At 40.1% G+C, this 24,290-nt stretch overlaps 1 protein-coding gene and 1 long non-coding RNA gene across 2 annotated transcripts in view; one reads left to right on the forward strand and one right to left on the reverse strand.

Moving 5' to 3' along the window:
- The window catches only part of FBXO28 (F-box protein 28), a 33,402-nt gene that overhangs the window by 5,639 nt on the left and 3,473 nt on the right, over positions 1-24,290 (forward strand). The window contains exons 2-4 of the mRNA XM_039530326.1: positions 20,031-20,140; positions 21,569-21,707; positions 23,380-23,575. Of these exons, the coding sequence (XP_039386260.1) occupies positions 20,031-20,140; positions 21,569-21,707; positions 23,380-23,575 (445 nt within the window). The remainder of the gene's footprint in view (positions 1-20,030; positions 20,141-21,568; positions 21,708-23,379; positions 23,576-24,290) is intronic.
- LOC120400958 overlaps positions 19,724-24,290 on the reverse strand; it is a 31,816-nt gene continuing 27,249 nt past the window's right edge. Inside the window, exons 3-4 of the long non-coding RNA XR_005596197.1 lie at positions 22,110-22,251; positions 19,724-20,081 (exon numbers count right to left, since the gene is read on the reverse strand). This is a non-coding gene — a long non-coding RNA (uncharacterized LOC120400958). The remainder of the gene's footprint in view (positions 20,082-22,109; positions 22,252-24,290) is intronic.

The following is a 24,290-nucleotide window of genomic DNA, read 5'->3' on the forward strand; positions in this document are numbered from 1 at the left end:
AGAGCAATCAAAAGTCCTTGGTAAACTGGACGCAAGCAAATAATTTGTGTTTTAATACAGGTAAATATATATATTTAGAAACAAAGAATGTAGGCCATACTTAGAGGATGGGGGACTCTATCCTGGGAATCTGTGACTCTGGAAAAGATTTGGGGGTCATGGTGGATAATCAGTTGAGCATGAGCTTCCAGAGGCCCAAAGGGCTAATGCAATCCTTGGATGTATAAACAGGAATCTCAAGTAAGAGTAGAAAGGTTATTTTACCTCTGTAGTTTGCACTGCTGCAACCACTGGTAGAATACTGTGTCTAGTTCTGGTGTCCAGAATTTAAGAAGGGTATTGATAAGTTGGAGAGGGCTCAAAGAAGAGCAACAAGATTGATTAAAAGATTAGAAAACATGACTTGTAGTTAGGCTTGTTAGAATTTGATTTTTTTATTATTTTGACAGATATCAATATTCTTTTTATCTTTATCAATGTAAATGTTCACAGTTCCACACAATTATGGGTTTTAAGTTTTTTTTACATTTTTATCTATTTAAATTATTACAGTTGTAGGAAACGGGGGGGAGGGGTCAGACAATTATTTTAATAACAGTAGATACAAATTCAAAAAATTAAAGCTTTATGTCTGTTAAAACACATTGTCAACGTCACATGCCAAAATATACAAAACAGATATACTTTAGGGCTGTCAAGCAATTAAAAAAATGAATTGTGATTAATCGTGCTTTTAAACAATTGAATACCATTTATTTAAATATTTTTGGATGTTTTCTACATTTTCAAATATATTGATTTCAATTACAACACAATACAAAGTGTACAGTGCTCACTTTATATTTATTTTTATTACAAATATTTGCACTGTAAAAAACAAAAGAAATAGTTTTTTTCAATTCACCTAATGCAGGTACTGTTGTACAATCTCTTTATCATGAAAGTTGAACTTAAAAATGTAGAATTATGTACCAAAAAACCCCTGCATTCAAAAATAAAACAATGTAAAACTTTAGTTTAGCGCCTACAAGTCTAATTAGTCCTAGTTCTTGTTCAGCCAATCGCTCAAACAGACACATTTGTTTACATTTCCAGAAGATAATGCTACCTGCTTCTTGTTTACAGTGTCAACAGTAAGAACAGGCGTTTGCATTGCACTGTTGTAGCCAGCGTCGCAAGATATTTACATGCCTGATGTGCTAAAGATTCATATGTCCCTTCAACCACCATTCCACAGGACATGTGTCCATGCTGATTACAGGTTCTGCTCAATAACAATCCAAAGCAGTGCAGACCGATGCATGATCATTTTCATCATCTGAGTCAGATGCCACCAGCAGGAGGTTGATTTTCTTTTTGGTGGTTTGGGTTCTGTAGTTCCCGCATCAGAGTGTTGCTTTTTTAAGACTTCTGAGAGAATGCTCTACACGTTGTCCTCAGATTTTGGAAGATACTTCAGATTCTTAAACCTTTGGTTCAGTGCTGTAGCGTTCTTTAAAAATTTCACATTGATACTAAACTGATGATACTAAACTGCTCAAGATAGTTGAGACCAAAGCAGACTGTGAAGAACTTCAAAAAGATCTCACAAAACTAAGTGATTGGGCAACAAAATGGCAAATGAAATTTAATGTGGATAAATGTAAAGTAATGCACATTGGAAGAAATAACCCCAACTATACATACAATATGATGGGGGCTAATTTAGCTACAATGAATCAGGAAAAAGATCTTGGAGTCATCGTGGATAGTTCGCCGAAGACATCCACACAATGTGCAGCGGCGGTCAAAAAAGCAAACAGGATGTTAGGAATAATTAAAAAGGGGATAGAAAATAAGACTGAGAGTATCTTACTGCCCTTATATAAATCTGTGGTACGGCCACATCTTGAATACTGCATACAGATGTGGACTTCTCATCTCAAAAAAGATATACTGGCACTAGAAAAGGTTCAGAGAAGGGCAACTAAAATGATTAGAGGTTTGGAATGGGTCCCATATGAGGAGAAATTAAAGAGGCTAGGACTTTTCAACTTGGAAAAGAGGAGACTAAGGGGGGGATATGGTAGAGGTATATAAAATCATCAGTGATGTAGAGAAAGTAAATAAGGAAAAGTTATTTACTTGTTCCCATAATACAAGAACTAGGGGACACCAAATGAAATTAATGGGCAGCAGGTTTAAAACAAATAAAAGGAAGTTCTTCGCACAGCGCACAGTCAACTTGTGGAACTCCTTGCCTGAGGAGGCTGTGAAGGCTAGGACTATAACAGCGTTTAAAAGAGAACTGGATAAATTCATGGAGATTAAGTTAATGGATATTAGCCAGGATGGGTAAGGAAGGGTATCCCTAGCCTCTGTTTGTCAGAGGGTGGAGATGGGTGGCGGGAGATCACTTGATCATTGCCTGTTGAGTTCACTCCCTCTGGGGCACCTGGCATTGGCCACTGTCAGTAGACAGGATACTGGGCTAGATGGACCTTTGGTCTGACCCAGTACGGCCATTCTTATGTTCTTATATCTTCTTTGCATTTTTTCAAATTTGCAGTAAAAGTGTTCTTAAAATGAACAGCATGTTCTGGGTCATCATCAGAGACTGCTATAACTTGAAATATAAGGCAGAATGCAGGTAAAACAGAGCAGGAGACATATAATTCTCACCCAAGGAGTTCAGTAACAAATTTAATTTAACACATTTTTTTAACGAGCGTCATCAGCATGGAAGCACATTTTCTGGAACGATGACTGAAGCATGAAGAAGCATATTAATCTTTAGCGCATCTGGCACGTAAATATCTTGTGACGCCAGCTACAACAGTGCTGAATGCCTGTTCTCACTTTCAGGTGACATTGTAATTAAGAAGTGGGCAGCATTATCTCCCATAAATGTAAACAAACTTGTGTCTCTTAGCGATTGGCTGAACAAGAAGTAGGACTGAGTGGACTTGTAGGCTCTAAAGTTTTACACGGTTTTGTTTTTGAGTGCAGTTATGTAACAAAAAACCCTACATTTGTAACATGCACTTTCATGATAAAGATCTTGCGCTATGTACTTGTATGAGGTGAAATGAAAAATACTATTTCTTTTATCATTTTTACAGTGTAAATATTTATAATAAAAAATAATATAAAGTGAGCACTGTACATTTTGTATTCTGTGCTGTAATTAAAATTGATGTATTTGAAAATGTAGAAAAACATCCAAAAATATTTAATACATTTCAAGTGGTATTCTATTGTTTAACAGTGCGATTAATTGCATTAATTTTTTTAAATTGTGATTTAATTTTTTTTAGTTAATCGCGGGAGTTAACTGCGATTAATCGACAGCCCTAATATACTTAATCAAACTCTTAAATTCTCAAGCAGCTTTTTCTTTTTCTTCCCTTCATTTTGCCTGTCTGAAAATTCCATTTATCATCGATGGAAATATTTTTTCATTGTTTTGTGTGTCTGTTACCGATAACAAATCTAATCCTTCCAGGCCTACTTATACTGACAGACTCAAGAAACTCAGTCTATTTAGTTTAACAAAGAAGGTTAAGGGGTGACATGATTACAGTCTATAAGTACGTACATGAAGAACAAATATTTAATAATGGGCTCTTCAGTTTTGCAGGAGTCTTGCAAGACTGAAGTGATCCAGTGACTGGAAGTTGAAGCTAGACAAATTGGAAATAAGGTGTACATTTAACAGTGAAGGTGGTTAACCATTGGAACAGTTTACCCAGGGTCATGGTGGATTCTCCATTATTAACCATTTTTAAATCAAGATTGGATGGGTTTTTTTTCTAGAAGATATCCTCTAGGAATTATTTTGGGAAATTTCTATGGCCTGTGCTATATTGGAAGTGAGACTAGATCAGCTTTTTTCAAACTTTGGGTCGCAACCCAATACTGGGTCATGGCATGTCAGGCACTGGTTCACTCTAGTTAGCACTGCCAGCTGGGACGTTAAAAGTCCCATTGGCACTGCTGCCCAGTGAAAGCAGGCTAGTGCCTATCTATTTTGACACCGCGTTGTGCATCGGAAGCAGCCAGCAGCAGGTCTGTCTTCTAGGCAGGGGGGCCACAGGGCTCTGCGCGCTGCCCCCGACCTGAGCACCGGCTCCGCGCGGCCAATGGGAACTGGGGGGGGAGGTGCTTGCGGCCGAGAGTTGTGCGAAGCTGCTTGCATGCCTCTGCCTAGGAGCTGGACCTGCTGCTGGCTGCTTCCAGGGCGCAGCGCGGTCCATGGTGCCAGGACAGGTGGGAAGCCTGTCTCTGCACCCCGGCTGCACTGCAGACCAGGAGCCGCCGGAGATAAGTCCGTGCCCCAACCCTGTGCCCCAATCCCCTGCCCCAGCCCTGAGGCCCCCCCAACCCAGAACCCCTTCCTGCACCCCAAACCCCTCATCCCCTGCCACATCCCAGAGCCTGCACCCCCAGCCCAGAACCCTGACCCTCCCACACCCCAACCCTGAGCCTCCCCAACCTGCAACCCCTTCCTGCACCCCAAACGCCTCATCCCCAGCCCCACCCCAGAGCCTGCACCCCCAGCCCAGAGCCTTGATCTCCTGCACCCCAACCCCCTGTCCCAGCCCGTCCCCCTCCCCCAAACTCCTCATCCCCAGCTCCGTTGGGTCGCGGGCATCAACAGTGTTCTTCAACTGGGTCCCCAGAAAAAGAGTTTGAAAACCACTAGACTAGATGATCAGAGTGGTCCCCTCTAGCCTTGGAATCTATGAATTGACATAGTGAGTTGGACTTGCTTACATAGATTACTTCATTCATCACATGCATCTTACGAAGTGGGTGTTCACCCACAAAAGTTTATGCTCCAATACGTCTGTTAGTCTATAAGGTGCCACAGGACTCTTTGTTGCTTTTTACAGATCCAGACTAACATGGCTACCCCTCTGATGATACTCAGTTATCCCTGGATCCCAGCACTATGGAGGATACAGATGTTCTAATTTCAGTTACTCTTTTGATATCTCTGTATTGCCCCAGGGGACTGATCCAATCAGATTTTTCTCAGGTGAAATACATTGGAGCCAGATAAACTGAAAACAAGATGCAGATTGAGTGGAAAGAAGGGCAGGGAGGGCACAACTCTAGCAAATCTCTTTAGTACAATGGAGAGGTTGGCTCTGGGAATCCAAAAGGTGCATAATTTGTGTTAAAAGCCATAAAGCTTCTAGTTCTGTCATTAAAGGAGGAAGTAAAGGAGCATCACCTGTTTGTGATGTCTGTCATCTCATCAGGCAGAACCAAGATCATCTCAGTCCACAAGAAAAATATTCACTATGCTTCATAGCACAATGCCATCTGCTATCATTTAAAGCTCCGTATATAAAATGCAGCTGACTGCTTAAGCAGGGAAATAGATCTAAACTAATGAAATCTAAACAACTAGGTATTTGGAAATACAGTTCAGCAATTCAACAACTAAGGAGTCTCATGTCTGCTCTATTTTCACTAAGCCATAACTTCAAAGTACCCAAGTTTTACTCCAGACAGATGAATCTAGGGGAAAACAGTAGCTGACCACCTGTCCTTCAGATGAAGGACCTTTCAGAAGGTCTGCTTTATGCATTTCCTTTCTGCCCATATCTAATCATAAGGAACTCTTGAGGTTTTGATTCAATATCCTGATGGCATTCAGAAAGCATTCCACTAATATTCTGGGTTTAAGTAAAAATAAAACACTGATAGATGCTGCTTTTCTTTCTATGAACGCTTTGAATGGGAGGCAGCATTGCGTAGTGGATTCTATATCCAGCTCTGCCATTGGCCTGCTGGGGTTATATTAAGGAAGTTGCTGCACTTCTGCCTCAGTTTCACCTTCTGTTCATATGAAGTAAATATCATGATTCCCATTTTTAAAGCACATAGACAGCTAGTGTTAAGTGCTGTATAAGAGCCCGATATTACTGTTCTGACAGCTGAGCTCAGAAATGGTATTCTAGGCCTGAGATTTGGGAATTGACACTTGGACTCTGAGGAATGGCATTTTTGGTGAGGGGTCTTCTATTTGAACTTGCTACTTTTGTTGGTCTTCAAGTGTCTAGGTTTGCTGACCTGCAAGCCACAGTGATGGCCCATCTCCTTACTTAGGTTCTTGTCTGTGGTGGGCTTGCGTGTGATGGAAATCCTTGTCTGAAGGACTGGGTAGTGATGATGTGGCTATAAATGATGTGGCTGTAAGTTATTTTTTTTAACTAGTTTTGGGATGGATTTGTTGCTGCCAATTGTAAGCAATATGTTAGATAGTGGTTTTTTAAAAAATATATTTAAACATAAATGGATCTAGAGGCTTGAATAATGGACACTTTTTTTTTTAAGCAGTGGGACAGTAAATGTCTACATCTTCAGTTTTCTACACAGCTGTGTGATCCTGGAAATGAGCTCCAGTTCAAGTTACTGCCACAGCAAGCCTGGTTGGAGTGAATAATCCAGGATTGATCTCCACATGTACTCACTGAAGACAGTGTTGTCATGAACTCTGGCACTTAAAATGAACTTCATATTTTGCAGGTTGTACAGCATACTTCCCTTTTCTGTCTACATCCAAAACATAAAGAAAAAATGGTGCAAGCTGTACACTAGAGCTTTACTATTCCAGAATTAAGAACTTCAGGAAATCTGTGGATATTCATTTTACTTCATTGTAGAATTTAAAATAAGGCCTTGATAGTTTCTATAACAAGATGGCTCAAATAATCTGAAACAGAAGCTTTATAAAGTATAAGGGAGCTCCAGGCTGTGGTGCAGTGTATCTAAATATTTTGCATACTTTCTCTCCCATATGATTTCACTGCTTGTCAAGTCTCTCTAGTGAGGATAGGCAGACATGATCTGTGCTACAAAGGAAAAGCTGCTAATAAGGCTGTGAGATTGTGTCAACCACTTCAGTCGTTCTACAGATCAATTAACGAAAACATATTTTTAATTTCTATAAAGCTTTCACATGGTAGCTCTGCATGTGGTGACTTACATTATTCTTTCTAATTCCAATTCTTCAGTTTCATTGAGATTTTTCTGGAAGAACTTTACAGTGTTCAGTTCGATGCATGGAGTACACTTGAGAGGTTTGAAGTCTGCCGCAGTCTTATGATAGTAGGAAATTCCTCTAGTGAGGCTTGGTAAACATGATCATTATGAACAGATAAAATTTACTTTTAAAAAGTAATGGTTGTTTGCCCATTCAAATCACTTGCATTTGGAAACTTTCTTGCAGAAATAGTATAGACCAGGGGTTGGCAACCTTTCAGAAGTGGTGTGCTGAGTCTTCATTTATTAACTCTAATTTAAGGTTTTGCGTACCGGTAATACATTTTAACGTTTTTAGAAGTTCTCATTTCCGTAAGTCTATAATATATAATGAAACTATTGATGTATGTAAAGTAAATAAGGTTTTTAAAATGTTTAAGAAGCTTCATTGAAAATTAAATTAAAATGCAGAGCCCTCTGGACCGGTGGCCAGGACCCCGGCAGTGTGAGTGCCACTGAAAATCAGCTCGTCTGCCGCCTTTGGCACACATGCCATAGGTTGCCTACCCTTGGTATAGACCATTTCAAACATAGTAATGCTATTTTGCTTGCTACTGCTGGCTAGAGGAAAACCCTTCTGTCTGAGACTACTCTTCCTATGATGTTTCTCAAAACTGGTTCTTGAAAATAATTCCTGGCCGCATCTAACAAAGTAACAACTGGCAAAGTAAAGGATATTTTTTACTAATCCATTCGGTTTCATATTTACTAATACTTTTAAAATGGAGGCTAAAACTTCCAAGTGGAAATGTAAATTTTCTGTTGTGCAATATAATATAGAAATTGTGTTTAAATAGGGCTCTGTCTGTCACGGATTCCGTGAATTTCCACAACCTCTGTGACTTCTGCAGTGGTCAGAGTGGCTGACCCCAGGGCCGCCCAAGCAACTGGCCCCAGGACAGCTACACCGGCCGCTGCCGAAGCAGCTCTGTTGCCAGCCACTTGGAGGGCCCCGCAACCAGCCACACCAACCATGTGAATTTTTGTTTATCACCCGTGACCTATCCATGACTTTTATTAAAAATACTCATGACTAAATCGTAGCCTTATGCTTAAATGAAGGAGGATGGGCTGTATCAGGTGTAGTATATGGATTCAAACATTCTTTTCTCAATTGCTGTTGGCACTCCTGATCGGTTTGCATTCAGATTCAAACTTGTGATTATTGGCACAACTGAAGCTAAGTAATATACAGGAATTAAGTTTACCAAGGCTGATTTTTTCTGTCTGCAAAAGAGATATGCTTGTTCTTATTTTTACCTACGTAAGGTTAATAAATCCCATACTTAAATATCTCAATTTATCCTGAGTGCAGCTTGGATTACCTTTTGAAGGCTACTGCCTGGCAGATAGCTGAACACTCTGGAAAATTATTTTTTTATATATACCACTAGATGTCAGTATAAACTTGATTATGAATATTCTCTCACATCTTGCAATGAATCTGTGCACAAAAATTGTATTAAGATTATTTCTTTGTCTATTGTACTACTTTAATTAAACAGTGACAAACTTCACAATATATTTGCCAGAAAAATCCTTACCTTTTATATACTAGTTTTTGCCATGTATAGTAACACTAGGATTGAAGCTTCTTATAATTGAAACCAGAATTCTTTAGGTGGTATTTTAGGTGTTCATACAGCAGTACGTAGGTGACTCCTGGCTTCTGGACCAGAGTAATACTTCTGAGAGGTTGTCTTGGAACAAATATGGTTTAATTTAGCTGCCATAAAGTTTCCTTCAAATTAAAGGGTTGGTGTTTGAAAAGAAATTAAAAAAAAAATCAAATTGACTACTGAGCTGACTCCATTGATGAGTGTGCGGGAGAACTGCACTAGAATTAAAGATCAATGGTTCTTCATGTTACCTTTCAGGAATCCTTTTTTCCCATGGATCTTCCTAGTCTTCAGCGAGTACTAAAGCGCACAGAGCCTGAGAGGGCAGCACAGTATACTAACTCTTAAAGCATTAGATTCTCAATGATTATGCACTTTATTTTCTAATAGTGCCCCAGATTTCATCTCAGTTCTTTTCAGAGACAAAATAGTGACTTCCACCTAGCTTTTCCCATTCTGTTAAATACAGAGAACAAACTTTACTCCCTGTAAATCTTTCTGCAGCTGTCCCATGGCCAGTGTACTTGTTAATAGGAAAATGTGAAACTGTTCAGAATATATTTTAAATACTGACTTGAAAATCTTGAGCCCAGATGTGGGCATGTGTCCCAGAAGACAAATGCAGCCATATATTTAAGAGATGTGTATGCACCATTCTTGAAGTGTCCAAGATGAATAAAATGGAGCACTTGTCTTTTGGCTAAGACTACAGGTTCATACAACAGGTTCTCAAAGCTTGTTAGAGTTCTTTTTAGTGAAAATACCAAATAAATATAGTGTTGAGACTGACAAACCAGTAAATTCAAAGTCAATGTTGCTGTTTCAACCTTAGAAATTAAATGTAATGGGGAACGCAGTTGAGTCAATCCTAGACTTGCATGCTGAATGTTCTCACTAACCACTACGCGGGTTTTTGACACGTACATTTTAACTTATCTTTAAAAAACAACACACAAACTCATGTACTTTTTTCCCTCTTCCATGGAAATATTGTGCTGTTTTGTGCCTACTAGAAATTGAGCTCATATTGCTGATTATAAATTTTCAGACATCTAGCAAATTGAACTGCTAAGAACTTTCAGAGAGGAGGAGTTAGTTTTTAAATTCTTACTTTAAAAAATACATTTCTGTGCTGAATGCTCTCCATTCAGCACAGAAATGTGGGGGCATTCAGCATATACATGTAGTCTTAAAAGAATCTCCACTTCCCTTTTGTAGTCAGCCTTTGAAGGGGCAATATCAATTATTTGTAAGCTGAAAATATGACACGTTAAAATACACCAGTTGTAATTTGTATACTGGCTGTTCAATTTACAAATACCTTATAAAATATATTTTAAAATCTTCAAATTTTGGCTTTCTGTTTTGTAAAATGTCTGTTTTGTGCTAAGACCTAGACTCTGTACTGTGTGATCTTTGTAACTGAAGACACCATTAGAAATGGAGAAATATTTTTTGATTACAAGAATTTTGTTTATGCCTTTAAAGAAGCATTAATGACGTTGGTCAGTTTAAAGTGAACAGAAATGTATCTGAGATGCTTTAATTCTGCATCTCATGGCTTCTGTCTTAATAACATTTTCCATGTATATGCTTTTTAAAATTTCAACTTCTGTCTCATAGGTCTTTGGCATTTTTGAGAGATTAAAGTATTTATATGACCCATCGGAACCTCTCTGTACATAAAGTTCAGCCCAGGTACACGTAGGTGCAGCTCCCATTGAAGTCAATAGGAATTGTTCTTGCTTACACCAGGACAGAATTTGGCCCAGTGATTTTTTTTTTAATTTTTTTTTATAAAGCCACAAGATGATAGTTAGTGGCAACATAACTCGTTAAGGAACAGCCATCTAATGGGAGTAGCCATCCCTGTGCTTTCTCAGGCATCCCTTTCCCAGTATGGTATCCTGATCTATAAATTATATATGAATTATATTGATTACTTAAGAATTCCCAGTTATCATTTGAGGATTGACAGGTTCTTGTCCCAAGTTCAGGCCCAGTATTATTAAAATTACTATATAGTTGGGAACCACAATGTGCACAGCTGCCACACTCACACTGTAGGCCTCTTCTATATTTACAGTAATTTATTAATATATTTAGCAAAGTCACAAACACTAACTCAACAAGGTAAATGGAGAAAATAAAGAAAGTACATCTGAACATCAATACATCATCCCTTGCAGAACAGTCTGAGATGTTGGCCATTATCTTCTTCCTCACCATCACCTTCCTCTTCGTCACCAGAGGCCATCATTCTGACACCTCCCAAAGGCTACATCTCTCTCTCCCCTATTGTACACAGGCTGGGATACAGCTTTTTATAATATGCTGATGCCACCGTGCCTAATGCATATTCAGTAAGGATTTCTCCCCTCTTCTTTCTTAATACTAATAAAGGTGGGGTGCCCTTCTTCTGTAGTTAGTATATTAATGATCTCAACTTATTATCATATATGTCCGTTCGTTGCCCTGGCACTCTTGTGCTTGGATGTTCTTTCAAAAACTTTTCAAAAGCTGGTGTTAGCGCGTTTCTGTGGTTGGTTCATGTCATGAAATTACCCCTTACAGTCTATTTCCAGTTTCCCAAAACTTAGGGGTTACTATTGGGCCATTTATCTATGCCAAAGTTAATGGACCTCAAGCCTTATGCTAACTGCTGAAGCTAATAAAGATTAATAAACAGGATATAGGCCTATAGGTTCCTTGCATTACTGCAGGATATAGTAAAGACAGAATATGATGAAGGCAAGGCAGTGAATATAATAAAGTCCTCCACTTTACAGGGCTCATTAACAATCACCTTATCTCATAAATTTAGGGCCTTATCCTTTGCTTAAACCTGTGCTTTTTACATAACACAATACATGACAGATAAAGGGGGAATTGCCACCCATCCAATTAGTATATGTCCCATTAGGGTGTAACAAATTTTGACCCTGTGACCTTGCACTCAAATTGACTATAAAAAGATCTTTGATATTTGGTTTTACACAATACTGATCATCTCCACTATATGTTACCCTTCTCGTAAGAGCATCATGCTTGGTTAGCCTGATAGGCTACCAACGATTATGACAATGGATTTTGTTGGTATCTTCCTTCTGGCCACACAGCGATGTGTTCACCTCAACCATACCATATCTGCCAATGTACTGATACCCCTCTTCAGAGCAATAGGCAATCAGTGGAATTTCCCAGGTTGGGTGATATACTACCAGAAGAGGTACTCTGATGCATTCATTGTAGACATTGTCTTCAAAGTGACCTACTGAATGGATAGCTGCCAGGTGGCTGGACACATCCTCATCTGGACTGAACACAGGGAAATAGGCTGTGGATGGGATACACAAGGTTTTGCCATGATGTAATCTTATTTAAATAACAACAGTCTTAATTAGGATGCTGTGTCACAGATGCCATACCTGAATTCCTTCCAGCAGCACTCTGGCAAGAATCAAACAAGTGGCTCTTCCTGTTTCATGTTTTTTAAACAGTTTTAACAATATAATTTAGCAACTGCTAATCCTTGATTTAGGAATGGTAGCTTTCCCAATTCTAAAATTATAGGTTATTATCTAACACCAATTATGATAGTGTTTAACACATATACTGTATGCAGAACTGATTTATGATATACTTACTCCTGAGGGCATTCTGCACCAAAAACTAAAAATTCGGTGCACAATATTTTAAAATTCTGCAAAATTCTGCAAATTTTATTTGTCAAAATAACACTACATAATCATGCCAGTTTCAGTTATTTTGGTATTTTATTTCAAAATATCCGTCAGCAGGTATTTTTGTAATAATACTGGCTCACACAAAAAAATTCCTCCAGGAGTAGAGTATTAAAGAAACCTCAAAGACAACCCAGTTCCTGTTTCTCTGCCCCATTATATTCCCCAGAGCCCAGCCAGAGGGCCAAACATGCCCAACTGTGGTCCTACCCAGCCCAGATACCTGCACCCTATCCCTGCCCAGAGCCATTTGCGGGGGCCCCCCTTGCCCAGACACCTGTCTCCTTCCCCCCCATTCCCCTCCAAGCCCAGGGATCCAGAGGGAGAAACACCCTAATGCTCGGTCCCAGGCTTGCATGGAGTTTCCTGCGCATTGCCCTGTCCTTCCCTCAGGGCGTGCTGGGAACTTCAGCTGCCAGGAAACCTCTAGCTCAGGGGTCCCCAACGCGGTGCCTGTGGGCGCCATGGCGCACACCGGGGCATCCATGTGCGCCTGCCTACTGACCACCAGAGAAGCAGCCGCCGAGAAGTGGCAACGTCAAGCGCTACTGCCAAAATCCCACTGAATTTCGGCAGGATTTTGTCAGCGACGCCTCTTGACGTTGCTGCTTCACAGTGGCATTTCGGCGGCTGCTTGTCCGGCGGCCACGGTCCTCAGTGGCTAGTCGTCCAGCGCCTGCCCCATGGAAAAAGTTGGGGACCACTGCTCTAGCTGTCTCTCCCATCCCACAAGAGTGTCTTCTATCTGCAAGTTGGGCTTTACCGAGTCCAGTGACCCCTAGTGGCAGCTATGAGCACTGCAGCCCATTTCTGCGGGGGGAGGGGAAAGGAAATTCTGCATGCACAACTTTAATTTCTTCAAAATTCTGCATTGCACAGTGGCTCAGAATTCCCCCAGGAGTATATACTGTACCCATTACTACTCTTGGTATAAGTGTAGCCACTTCCCACCCTGGAATTATTGATTAGAGGACAGGTCTTTTCCCAGGTTACTAAAGGTGACATGGTTACATCCACTAACTTATAGCTGAGGGTTACACTTTCATCTAGTATACTCTTTACCATTTGATAGGACCTCCTAGAAGTTGGCTTTCTTGATTCCACTATTGGAATGGGGGAACTGATTTGACCATGGCAACCCCTTTTATATACTTTTTTTCCTAATGTATATTTGTACATTGCCACCATTAGTTCGGGCAATAAACTCAATACTGTCCCGTGTTTTGATTATTAGTCTTCCCCAAATTCAGTATACTGCCATTTTGGGATGAGATCATGTTGCTCTGAAGATGACACCAGTGCACCAAAGGGTATCCTTACAACGGGCTGCTGCCATTGGCTCCAGACCACAATTACTACAGAGTTAGAGTTTTACAGAAAAGTCCTTTTTCTCAGCTTCCTTCATATGGCAGTCAAATACTGGAGCTCACAAGTCTGCATTTAGTTGGCCAGGCACCTCGCCAAACCAACTATCTGGAAATCAGGGCTACTGCAGAGGAGGAACAATGCTGTCAGCTACATGGTCCTGTGAGCTGGTTTTGGCTTGGGTCTCGTCTGAGGATCATTGCTGAATACCTGTAAAGACATGTCCCTTTCCTGGTACAATGTTGTGGGACTTGATGTTATGGGCATTTACCAGTTTTTGGTTTGATAACTTAATTCCTTTCACTATCCCTGAAAACCTGAGGTGTCTAAAGGATCCTGTTTCCATCGTGCTCCTTTTGTGGCAAATAACTTAACTTAAAGGGTTCATTATACATTTACAATGACCTATTACCTTGCAAGGGGGTTGCTAAAGCAAGAGACTGATATAAAACAACCAAGTGCTTCTCCATACTTGAGGGTTAAACAACCTGAGCAGTGAACCCTCAAAAATAAAATACAAGAATCACACAAATTCTACAAGGGCAAAACCCAAAACAAAGAAGTCAGCAAGATTTCTTACCAGTATGTTGTGCAGAACAGATATACACACACACACACACCTGGTTGGGGGTGATTATCTTGATAACCCCAACACCATGTTACTTTAGCTGGAACCTGTTTTTTTTAAACATTTTCATTGAGTTTGATTATGATAACCAAATATATATTGTTACATTACAAAACTGTTCTAATAGCTGTAATATAGCTATTAATCTTACATTAATATTATGGTGGTTTGTTCAGTGAACTTCTGAATTTTAATCAGGGTTCTGCCAAACAACTGGCCACATTGCCTGACAAACTCCAAATCAAAATTTTTTATATATATATATATATAATTAGTTACAATTTAAATTTTCAATGAGACAAATATACTTACCGCATATTTGACTGAAATTTGCAAAAATGGAACTACCATTGGTGTCTTATCAGAACACACACATGGTGGTTAAACGCTATTCTAATGTTGAAACAATGTGGTAACATCAAAAAAGTATTTGGTTACTTCCACTTTTTCATGTTCTCTGTATGTATATATATCTTCTTACTATATCGGGGTCGGCAACCTTTCAGAAGTGATGTGCCGAGTCTTCATTTATTCACTCTAATTTAAGGTTTCGCAGGCCGGTAATAGATTTTAATGTTTTTAGAAGGTCTCGCTCTATAAGTCTATAAACTATTGTATGTAAAGTAAACAAGTTTTTTAAAATGTTTAAGAAGCTTCATTTAAAATTAAATTAAAATGCAGATCTTATCAGTTTAGTGCAGTGGTTCTTAACCTGGGGTGCACCCACCCCCTGGGGCAGGGCCGGTACAAGGATATTTTGCACCCTAGGCAAAACTTCCACCTTGTCCCCCGCACATCGGTTCATTGAGGGGCAAATCCCAACGAGCCTTTATAGACCCCAGGGGCCAGCCATGCCCAGGGGCTGCTCCCCAGACCAGGTTTCCCCCCTCCCCGCCCCCTGAACTCCCCTGGAGGCAGCACAGCCCCCCCATGAGCCCTCCCCACCCAGGTGGGCCCCGCCCCGAGTCTACTCACTGGCTTTGCTGGGCTTGGGCCGCTGCAGCAGCTCGGCAGGGAGGAGCCGCCTTCCAGAGGCACCGGAGAGCCAGAGCATCCCGCTTGCGGCAGCAGCGAGCCCCAGCCATGGAGGAGCCGGCGTGGTGCAGGGGGGCAGCAGCCCTGCAAAGGCGGCAGCGCTGCTAGCGGGGAGCAGCTGTGCACCCCCGCCCCTCCTGCCCAGGTTGCAGCCCAGCGCCGCCCCCCACCCCGGGGCTCCTGCAAGCTGCAGTGGATGAATGCGGATGCCAGCCCCCATGCGCCCCACGGCTCCTCCCTTGCCTAGGGTTACCATATTTCAGCAATCAAAAAAGAGGGGAGAGCCCTGTCCTAGCCCCTCCCCCATCCACTCCCTCCCACTTCCCACCCTGATTGCCCCGGTCAGAATCCCCCACCACCGCTCCTTGTCCCCTGACTGCCCCCTCCTGGGACCCCTGCCCCTAACTGCCCCCCATAACCCCACCCCCTACCTAAGCTTCCCTGCTCCTTGTCCTCTGACTGCCCCCTCCTGAGGACTCCCCCACCCTAACTGCCCCCCTAGGACACTACCCCCTACCTGTCCCCTGACTGCCCCAACCCTTATCCACACCCCCGCCCCCAGACAGACCCCGGGGACTCCCATGCCCCATCCAACCGCTCCCTGCCCCCTAACAGGACCCCCAGAACTCCCGACTCATCCAATCCTCCCCCTGCTCCCTGACTGCCCCACGGGACTCCCCTTACCATGCCCATGCCGGTCAGACGCTGGCTCCATGTGGAGGCAAAACTCCACATGGAGTGCTGAGTCAGAGGGAAGGGGGGAGCTGCGAGAGGGGCAGTGGGGGCAGCGGCGGCTCACACTTCCGGGAGCTGCAGAACCCGAGCGTGGTGAGGGGGGAGCCAGGGGGCGTGCCTGCCGCTGGTCTGGGGTCCAGGTCGCCAGCCCCGCTCAGCCTCTGCCGGCCTGGGGTTCCGTTAACTCAGCCAGACGCGTGCTGAGTGGAGCCAGCGGCCGGGACCCTGGCTGGCAGCCGCGTGCCAGGCAAAATCGGCTCATGTGCCAAAGGTGGCACGTGTGCTGTAGGTTGCCAACCCCTGTACTATATGTTCCATTCTATGCATCTGATGAAGTGGGCTGTAGCCCACGAAAGCTTATTCTCAAATAAGTTTGTTAATCTCTAAGGTGCCACAAGTATTTCTGTTCTTTTTGCGGATACAGACTGACACGGTTGCTACTCTGAAACCTATTAACTTTTTATTCACACCTTTGCGCACAAAAATATTGTTGTTGCAACAACTTACCAACCTAGTCACATGACATAAGACATATAACCAACAAACAAACAAGTAATCCCAACAAAACACCAAACCATACCGCCAATGGAATAAACGTTGCCTAGAGCAGTGGTTCTCAACCGGGGTACATGTACTACTGGGGGTATGCAGAGGTCTTCTGGGGGTACATCAACTCATCTAGATATTTGGCTAGTTTTACAACAGGCTACGTAAAAAGCACTAGCAAAGTCAGTACAGACTAAAATTTCATATAGACAATTACTTGTTTACTGCTCTATGTACACTGAAATGTAAGTATAATATTTATATTCCAATTTATTTTATAATTATATAGCAAAACTGAGAAAGTTAGCAATTTTTCAGTAATAGTGTGCTGTGACACTTTTGTATTTTTACATCTAATTTTGTAAGCAAGTAGTTTTTAAGGTGAAACTTGGGGATACGCAAGACAAATCAGACTCCTGAAAAGGGGTACTGTAGTCTGGAAAGGTGGAGAGCCACTAGCTTAGAGCAAGTCCAGAAACCTAAAGTTTGAAATCATTAATTGTCCTGGGTTTACACTTTAGTTAGCCTATAAAATAAGTTTAACAATTTAGTCAGGACCCAAAGGTGTTTTCCTTCAGTCTTTAAATCCTAGATTAAAACACAAGTGGGTTAAAAAGAAAACATATAAATATATGTTTTATTTATTTAGGAAATGTAAAGGGAAAATTGCAATTAGTTAAGTTGAACATTTTACTTTGATGAATTAGGACCTATAATAATAACAACCATGGTTAATATTGTGGGTAGCAATCTGCTACATTTTGATTGTTAGAGGCTTCAGCGCTTCCTTAAAAGAATAATTTCTGTGTAAAGCAGAAAGATTATACTTCCTGGCTTTTGTTACCTTGCTGGGTAAGTCCAGAACTGCAACTAACTTGATACCTATTTTTGGAATAATAATGTGCAGTCGATTAGTTAAATTAGGAATATATTCATTAACAACTTGAGCCACAATTTGACTAATAAAAACATGCAAGTAACAAAACAATATAAATAGTGTTGAATTTCACCCTCACTCCTTTTCCTACTGCCTCCTCTACCACTTACAGGTTAAAGGGGTAGTAAGCAGGGTTTGCTTTACTTTGTGTACGTACATTAGACATAGGTTTGTCTAAAAGGATGCTGAACCTTGTAATTCAATGTTTTATGGGGAAAGGGATAGCTCAGTGGTTTGAGCATTGGCCTGCTAAACCCAGGGTTGTGAGTTCAATCCTTAAGAGGGCCACTTAGGGATAGGGGCAAAAATCTATGTGGGGATTGGTCCAGCTTTGACCTCCTGAGGTCCCTTCCAACCGTGATATTCTAATTTTAATATTATTTTACCAGATTCAGGTTAGAAGCAATTTGCTTTGTCTGCTTCGCCTTTTTTTTCCAGACGCACTTCCCCTTCAGCTTTTACAGCAACCTGTTAGCTGTTGGTGGCTTTGTTGCTGAGGATTATTTAGAAATTACAAATTAAAGGCACAGAGACTGTTGGCCTGGCAGGTTACAGGATATGAGCTACAAAATACATGATTGCAGTCTCTAAAATCTGTGGGGAAACAAAGCTTTTGGTATTTTCTGGTAAGTGGTGGGTTTTTCCCTTGTTTCTTTGATACTTTTTATTCACCCATTCCTTTATATTACTATTTAATTTACTTTCCTGGATTTTTAACACCTTGCTTTGGTGGAAGTTGGCCTTATACTTACCCTTCTCATTTTCCATTTGAGTAATTATCCCCTGATAGGCATTAAGGGACTGTGATACTTGTAACATAGTTTCCTGTACTTTCCCCGAATACTACATTGACCATATCACATATTAAACATTACATTAAACATATGATCAAACCCCACAAGTTAGGGTAATTAAAAATAGCCTGGCTATGTTCCATTCATAAAAAACCTCCATGATCTTTTAATATATTTTTATGCTGTATTTTGGTTAACCACAGCTGGGTCCCCAGAGTCTTGGCTGACTCTGTTTTACTCACTTTAACCCTAAACTGTGCTAGTTAGCCTAATTTCTAACCATATACAATAAACACTAAACACTATTCATATGTGAAGGCATCCCTCCTTAAATAGTGAACCCCTTAATAACTGGTTCCAACAATTACTTGAACAAGTCCCAAGAAAAAAACATGGGATGGGGGTTCTACTCTCTTCACTCGATGGCTAATGTGCTTTTAGTTGATCGAGAGGTATTTACCCTGTCAGGACCCACCGAGCAGCCCAGGGCAAGTGGATCAGGGCACAGTGCGGGAGAGCTGAAGGGATTGAGATAAGGTAACACGGACCTGTGCGGGTTCTGAACTTCTGTGGCTTTCCTGGCGGTAATTAAAACATAAATCAAGTCTCCTGCCACCTCAAAGTGTGGATCACCGGGCCCCAATGCAACTGTAATTTCAACTTCAGGTACTTCTACATTACTACACAATTCAACTTAGCCCCCTTAATACGTGTATAAAGGAATCCCCTTTTTGCAAGATTCTAAACCCCAATGACTAGTCAATAATATCCAATGAGGTTGACATTAGAGTGCAATCCCACATCACCCAACATGTATCCTTACACAGTTACAATTTCCATGGAGACCTAGTGGTGGGAGTCAGGTGGTTACCCACGAGGTTCCTACCTTGCCTCTGGCATGCCAAGTGAGTCTGATGATCAACACCAACACCATTTTAATTTAGCTCAAACCTGTAGTTTTTTTAGATTTTTCATTGTTTGTTTATGATAACCAAACAATATATATTGCTACGTAATAAAACATTTCCATAAGCTTGGAAAGTCTTGCCTATGAAAACCCCTGCCACACAGTGGGACAATTCCCAAAAAAGTCTAAGATCAGCCTCTGTTTGTCCCTCTGCACTCCTTCAGACTTCTGAGAGAAAATGCTCTGGCAAAAAGCTTCTAGATGTGAAATTAACTACAAAGTGGGGTTTTGTCGTATTTGATATATTAAACAACTTTTGAAATATCAGGTCCTACCTCTCTTAGGAGGATATTGCTGGGACCATTCGTGGACATAAATAATGAGTCTTTAAACATGAGCCTTTAAACTGAACTGCTGCTAACCTTTATTAACATGAAGGAAGAAGTGATACAGATTTCAATGAATTTTGAAGTTGCCTTTTATATAACAAAGGATCAGTAAAGGGCAAACAATTTTATTTTGCATTGTAGTTGACATTTTATCCAGTTTAGGATTAGTTTGCAAATCAGAAAGAATAAAAACTAATCTTGCACCATTGAACAAGTACAGACTGACTAATCATGAAAACAACCTGTAGTTTGGTTTGAGACATTTGAAGTTTCCTTTGTTCTGTATTTTAAAAATAGGTTTGTAAGCGAATGGACTTGGTCTGCCAGCGAATGTTAAATCAGGGATTTCTGAAAGTGGAAAGATATCACAACTTGTGTCAGAAACAGGTTAAAGCACAACTTCCAAGGTATGTGCCAATTACAGCTATGGGTTCCAAATACTATATCTTAAAACACGTAAGTAAGAACACAGTAACATTATTTCTTAGGTGTAAAGCTAAGACTGTAAAAGTTTACTTAAATTATCTAGTTAAATTAATGTGTTTTAGAAAAACATTGACAATATTTTGGCTGTAATTGGAAATATCTGGTTTAGTTGGTAAAATTCCATGGGTTATTTTTCTTGCAAAAACACTTAGCCCAGCCCTAAATTCTGTTTAGATAAATGTTATCCTGTTTTTGTTTGTTTGTTTGCTTGCTTGCTTCCCAGCCTGTCAGGAACTGAAGTGCTGTCAGAAGAGAGAGGAAGTGTCCTATATTACTCAAAATCAACTCCTCTGGCAAATCTAGGAGCCATGACAATTTGCTCCAAAAGGAGTGCCAACTAACATACCTTGTCTAAAAGGATTTTTACCTACCCGTGCAATTGAGTAGACGTGAAACACATTTTTCGTGTAACCTGGGATTAGAAAGGCATGATCTAATTTTGCATGTTTTCTTATCATATATTTTTGATCTAAGGGCCAATCAGCAACTGCATGGACACAGTATCCACTACATAATTTGGAGCTGGATCATGGGCATTAGAAGATAATGTTTCTCTCTTAAGGGAATGAGAGAAGCTGCTTCTCACTCCTAAAACCTGATAATTAAGCCTAATTTATTGTCATGATTTAAATGGTTTCATTTTAGGTGTTGGTCCTGCTTTGAGCAGGGGGTTGGACTAGATGACCTCCTGAGGTCTCTTCCAACCCTAATATTCTATGATTTTATTTCATGATTGTTACCCAGCATCAAAAAAGCTCGAACAGTCATCAGTTCTCTCAGCTCAGGTGAAGCTTCAAACTGAGCAAGTATAGAGGCTGGATTGCTGTTTATTAGTGGTGGTGGCTTTTAGGTCAGTTGCCAGAACACAAATGGGTAGTGATGACAAAATCACATTGAAGCACTCTGCCCCGGTGCATTGCTTTAAGACTACTCCTTCTAACCCTTTAATATTTTTAATCTTGGAATTTTTAAAAAACTAAGATGTCTTTACATATACTAATTTGGATTAAAAAAAATTCACAGTAATGATTCAAGGAGAACCAAATTTGACAAATAGATCTAAAAATTGTTCCAGTATTTTGCAAATGTGCAGAGTCATTTGCTGGCTGGTTCTTGACAGCTGCAGCAATCCCTTGGAAAGGACAAAACTACTGGAAGTAGTTGTATTTCTTTCTGAGTCTCAGCAGGTAAATGGCCATGTGATACAAGATTCAGAAACTTGGCTTACACCTGGGCTCTTAAGAGCAGAAGGATTTAAAAGAACTACTGTTGCAATACTTCAGTTTTTGGTGGCTTAAAATTGCTAAGTCTGTGGTGTCATTTAATGGTTTCTGTATGCTTTCTTCTAGGCGAGAGTCAGAAAGAAGAAACCATTCATTAGCTCGCCATGCAGACATCCTTGCTGCTGTAGAAACAAGGCTCTCTCTGTTAAACATGACTTTCATGAAATATGTGGATTCCAATCTCTGTTGCTTCATACCTGGAAAGGTAAAATATAAAATTGCTTGTGTATTGTTGCTAAAAAAATCATATTCCTGCAACTTCAAATTATTAACAGCTGTAGCTGCCTAAAATGTAGTATAGTGCATCATTGTGAATGTACTTAGACGTATTATAGGCAGCCTATGTACTGTAAAGGCTACCCTATTAATAGATATGCTTGTCTGAATGAGTTGTTTTTTGGCTTTATATTAATGTTCTGACATGAAAAATGGCTGTTTGTTTTAAATTAACTCAGTATGCCAGTTGTGGATCATATTTCTAATAATAAATGTGGTTATTTAAAGAAATACTTAAAAATGCTTGAATTGGTCACTGTTCTTTGCAGATTCACTTTTACTGTTCATATGTGTGCTACAGAGACCTTTGAACAGATAGAACTCGACTTACAGTTTATTCCTTCAAAGTATGTAGATGCTGTATGTAGAGTTTGAGTAGTCCAGACTTACAAGCTGTAAACACCAAACTGGAGGCCATTCCACCACAAACTCTTGTCACCCAGATTATCTTGTGCAATATTTTTGGTACACTTCTGTAACAAAAAATGTATATTTGATGTGTCCTAACACCATCTGTTGAGTATCAGTTGATATTAAGCATTTTAGGATAAAGACAAATTGAACTTGAGTTTTTTCAGTACATGAGAGGAACACTTGTTTTTTCCTAAAAATAGAAATACCATTAGAATACCTTGTTTAGCTATTTTAGAATATATTATCTGTGGTACTGTATCACCTAGCATATATGTTAGACCTAAACAAAACAAGATGGTATGTAAAAATCTAAGCATGTGTGTTCAGCTGTCATGTAAATTTGCTGTTTATTTCCACTGCAGTGTTTCATGTGTATTTGACACAATACATTAAGCTAGTTATATGGACACTAGCATGGTGTTCATAATCACATCTGCCAGCTGTCACTGGCAAACAACTTCAGGTGGCTATTTCCCCCTCACCATAGTATCTGACTGCCTCACAAGCATTAAAGAATTTATCTTAGCACTATATCTGATGTTTAGGCTACGTTAGAAAATTTTGCTGGCCATAACTATGTCAGCTAGTAGTATAGAAAAAAAAATCATACCCCTTAGCCAATTTAGCTATGCCAGAAAAATTCCTGGTGTGGATGCAGCTATGCCAACAGAGTGCTTTTGCCAGAATTGACTGCCTTGCTAAGGTGTTCAGTGTATTTGCTAAGAATTTTCTTATGAGTCTCCTTGGAGAACTAAGTATACTGTACTAAGTATAAACTTTATGGGAGAGATTTTAAGGAGTATACTAATAGTAGAAGTAATAAGAAAAGAAAAGTTGCCAGTTGCTGTTCAGGTTACTGTGGAATGCTGCATTTCATGCAGTGATTATGCAGATTAGTTCATATGTTCAAAGATAACTATTATAGTAAATTTACTGAATAAAAGTTTCTAAAGATACAATGACAACTCAGACTCTGCCTCCACTGTAAAATACAGCATTTCATTTCAGGTGATTAGTATAAAATTAGTAGGTGATTAGTAGGAAGAACACAGCAACAAACTAGTGTAATGGGTATGAAATACCTGCCCATCAGTAGATCAGTGCTATAATTTCAGATTATACCAATAACTATCTTAATTTTTTCCCTCGAATTTAACAGATCATCTAACGGTTCTTAAATATTTTAGGTGATTGATGAAATTTATCGTGTGCTACGGTACGTAAACTCTACAAGAGCCCCTCAGAGAGCCCATGAAGTCCTTCAGGAATTAAGAGACATCTCATCCATGGCTATGGAATACTTTGATGAGAAGATTGTTCCAATTCTAAAACGAAAGTTGCCTGGATCAGATGTATCAGGTCGTCTCATAGGAGCTGCCCCAGGTATTACTTTCAACTTCTGGTATTTTTAACTTTTTATCTAGCTGTTTTTGTCTATCATGGTGTCTGAAAATTCACAACATTCCACTTTCTAGAAAGCATTCACTCCCTTGTTTGTTTCCCTCAACAATGGAATACCCCATTATAATCCAGCCTCCTGATGAAAATTGATTTTGCATCCTAAGTACATTGAGTATGGAATGTAATTGTTTGAAAATTTAAGGGGGCTTTGTTCTGCTAGACTTGAATGTATTTTATAATTACGCATAGTGTGTATTCTTTAAACAAATACTTTTGTACCACTAATGAATGAGACTTTATAATCACACTTGGTTGAAATTTAGCACACAAAGCCACAATTCAAGATGTTTGTAGTTTTATTAATAGGATAAACAAATGAGATAGCTTAAATTATTGTAGTACAAAGAGAAAGCTAAAGCACCCTTAGATTCTTTATGTAACAAGAACCCAAATGTTTTGTTTTCAAATGAAATATTTGTAGGTGTTTAGTCTGTAACGTGGAAAAGGCCTCTTGGCTCTGTAAAATATTAAACTGGATACATTAACACTCAAACTGTCTTTTTTTTTTTTTTTTTTTTTGGCACGACCAGTTACATTTTTCATACAGCTTAATTTGTTTGGGCCAAATGTTGAGGCAGGCTGCCAATCTGAGCATATAATGGCCGAAAGTAGCAGGAAAGATGCAGGTCCACTAGCC

This window comes from Mauremys reevesii, linkage group 3, assembly GCF_016161935.1.
Source record: "Mauremys reevesii isolate NIE-2019 linkage group 3, ASM1616193v1, whole genome shotgun sequence".
Taxonomy (NCBI): domain Eukaryota; kingdom Metazoa; phylum Chordata; order Testudines; family Geoemydidae; genus Mauremys; species Mauremys reevesii.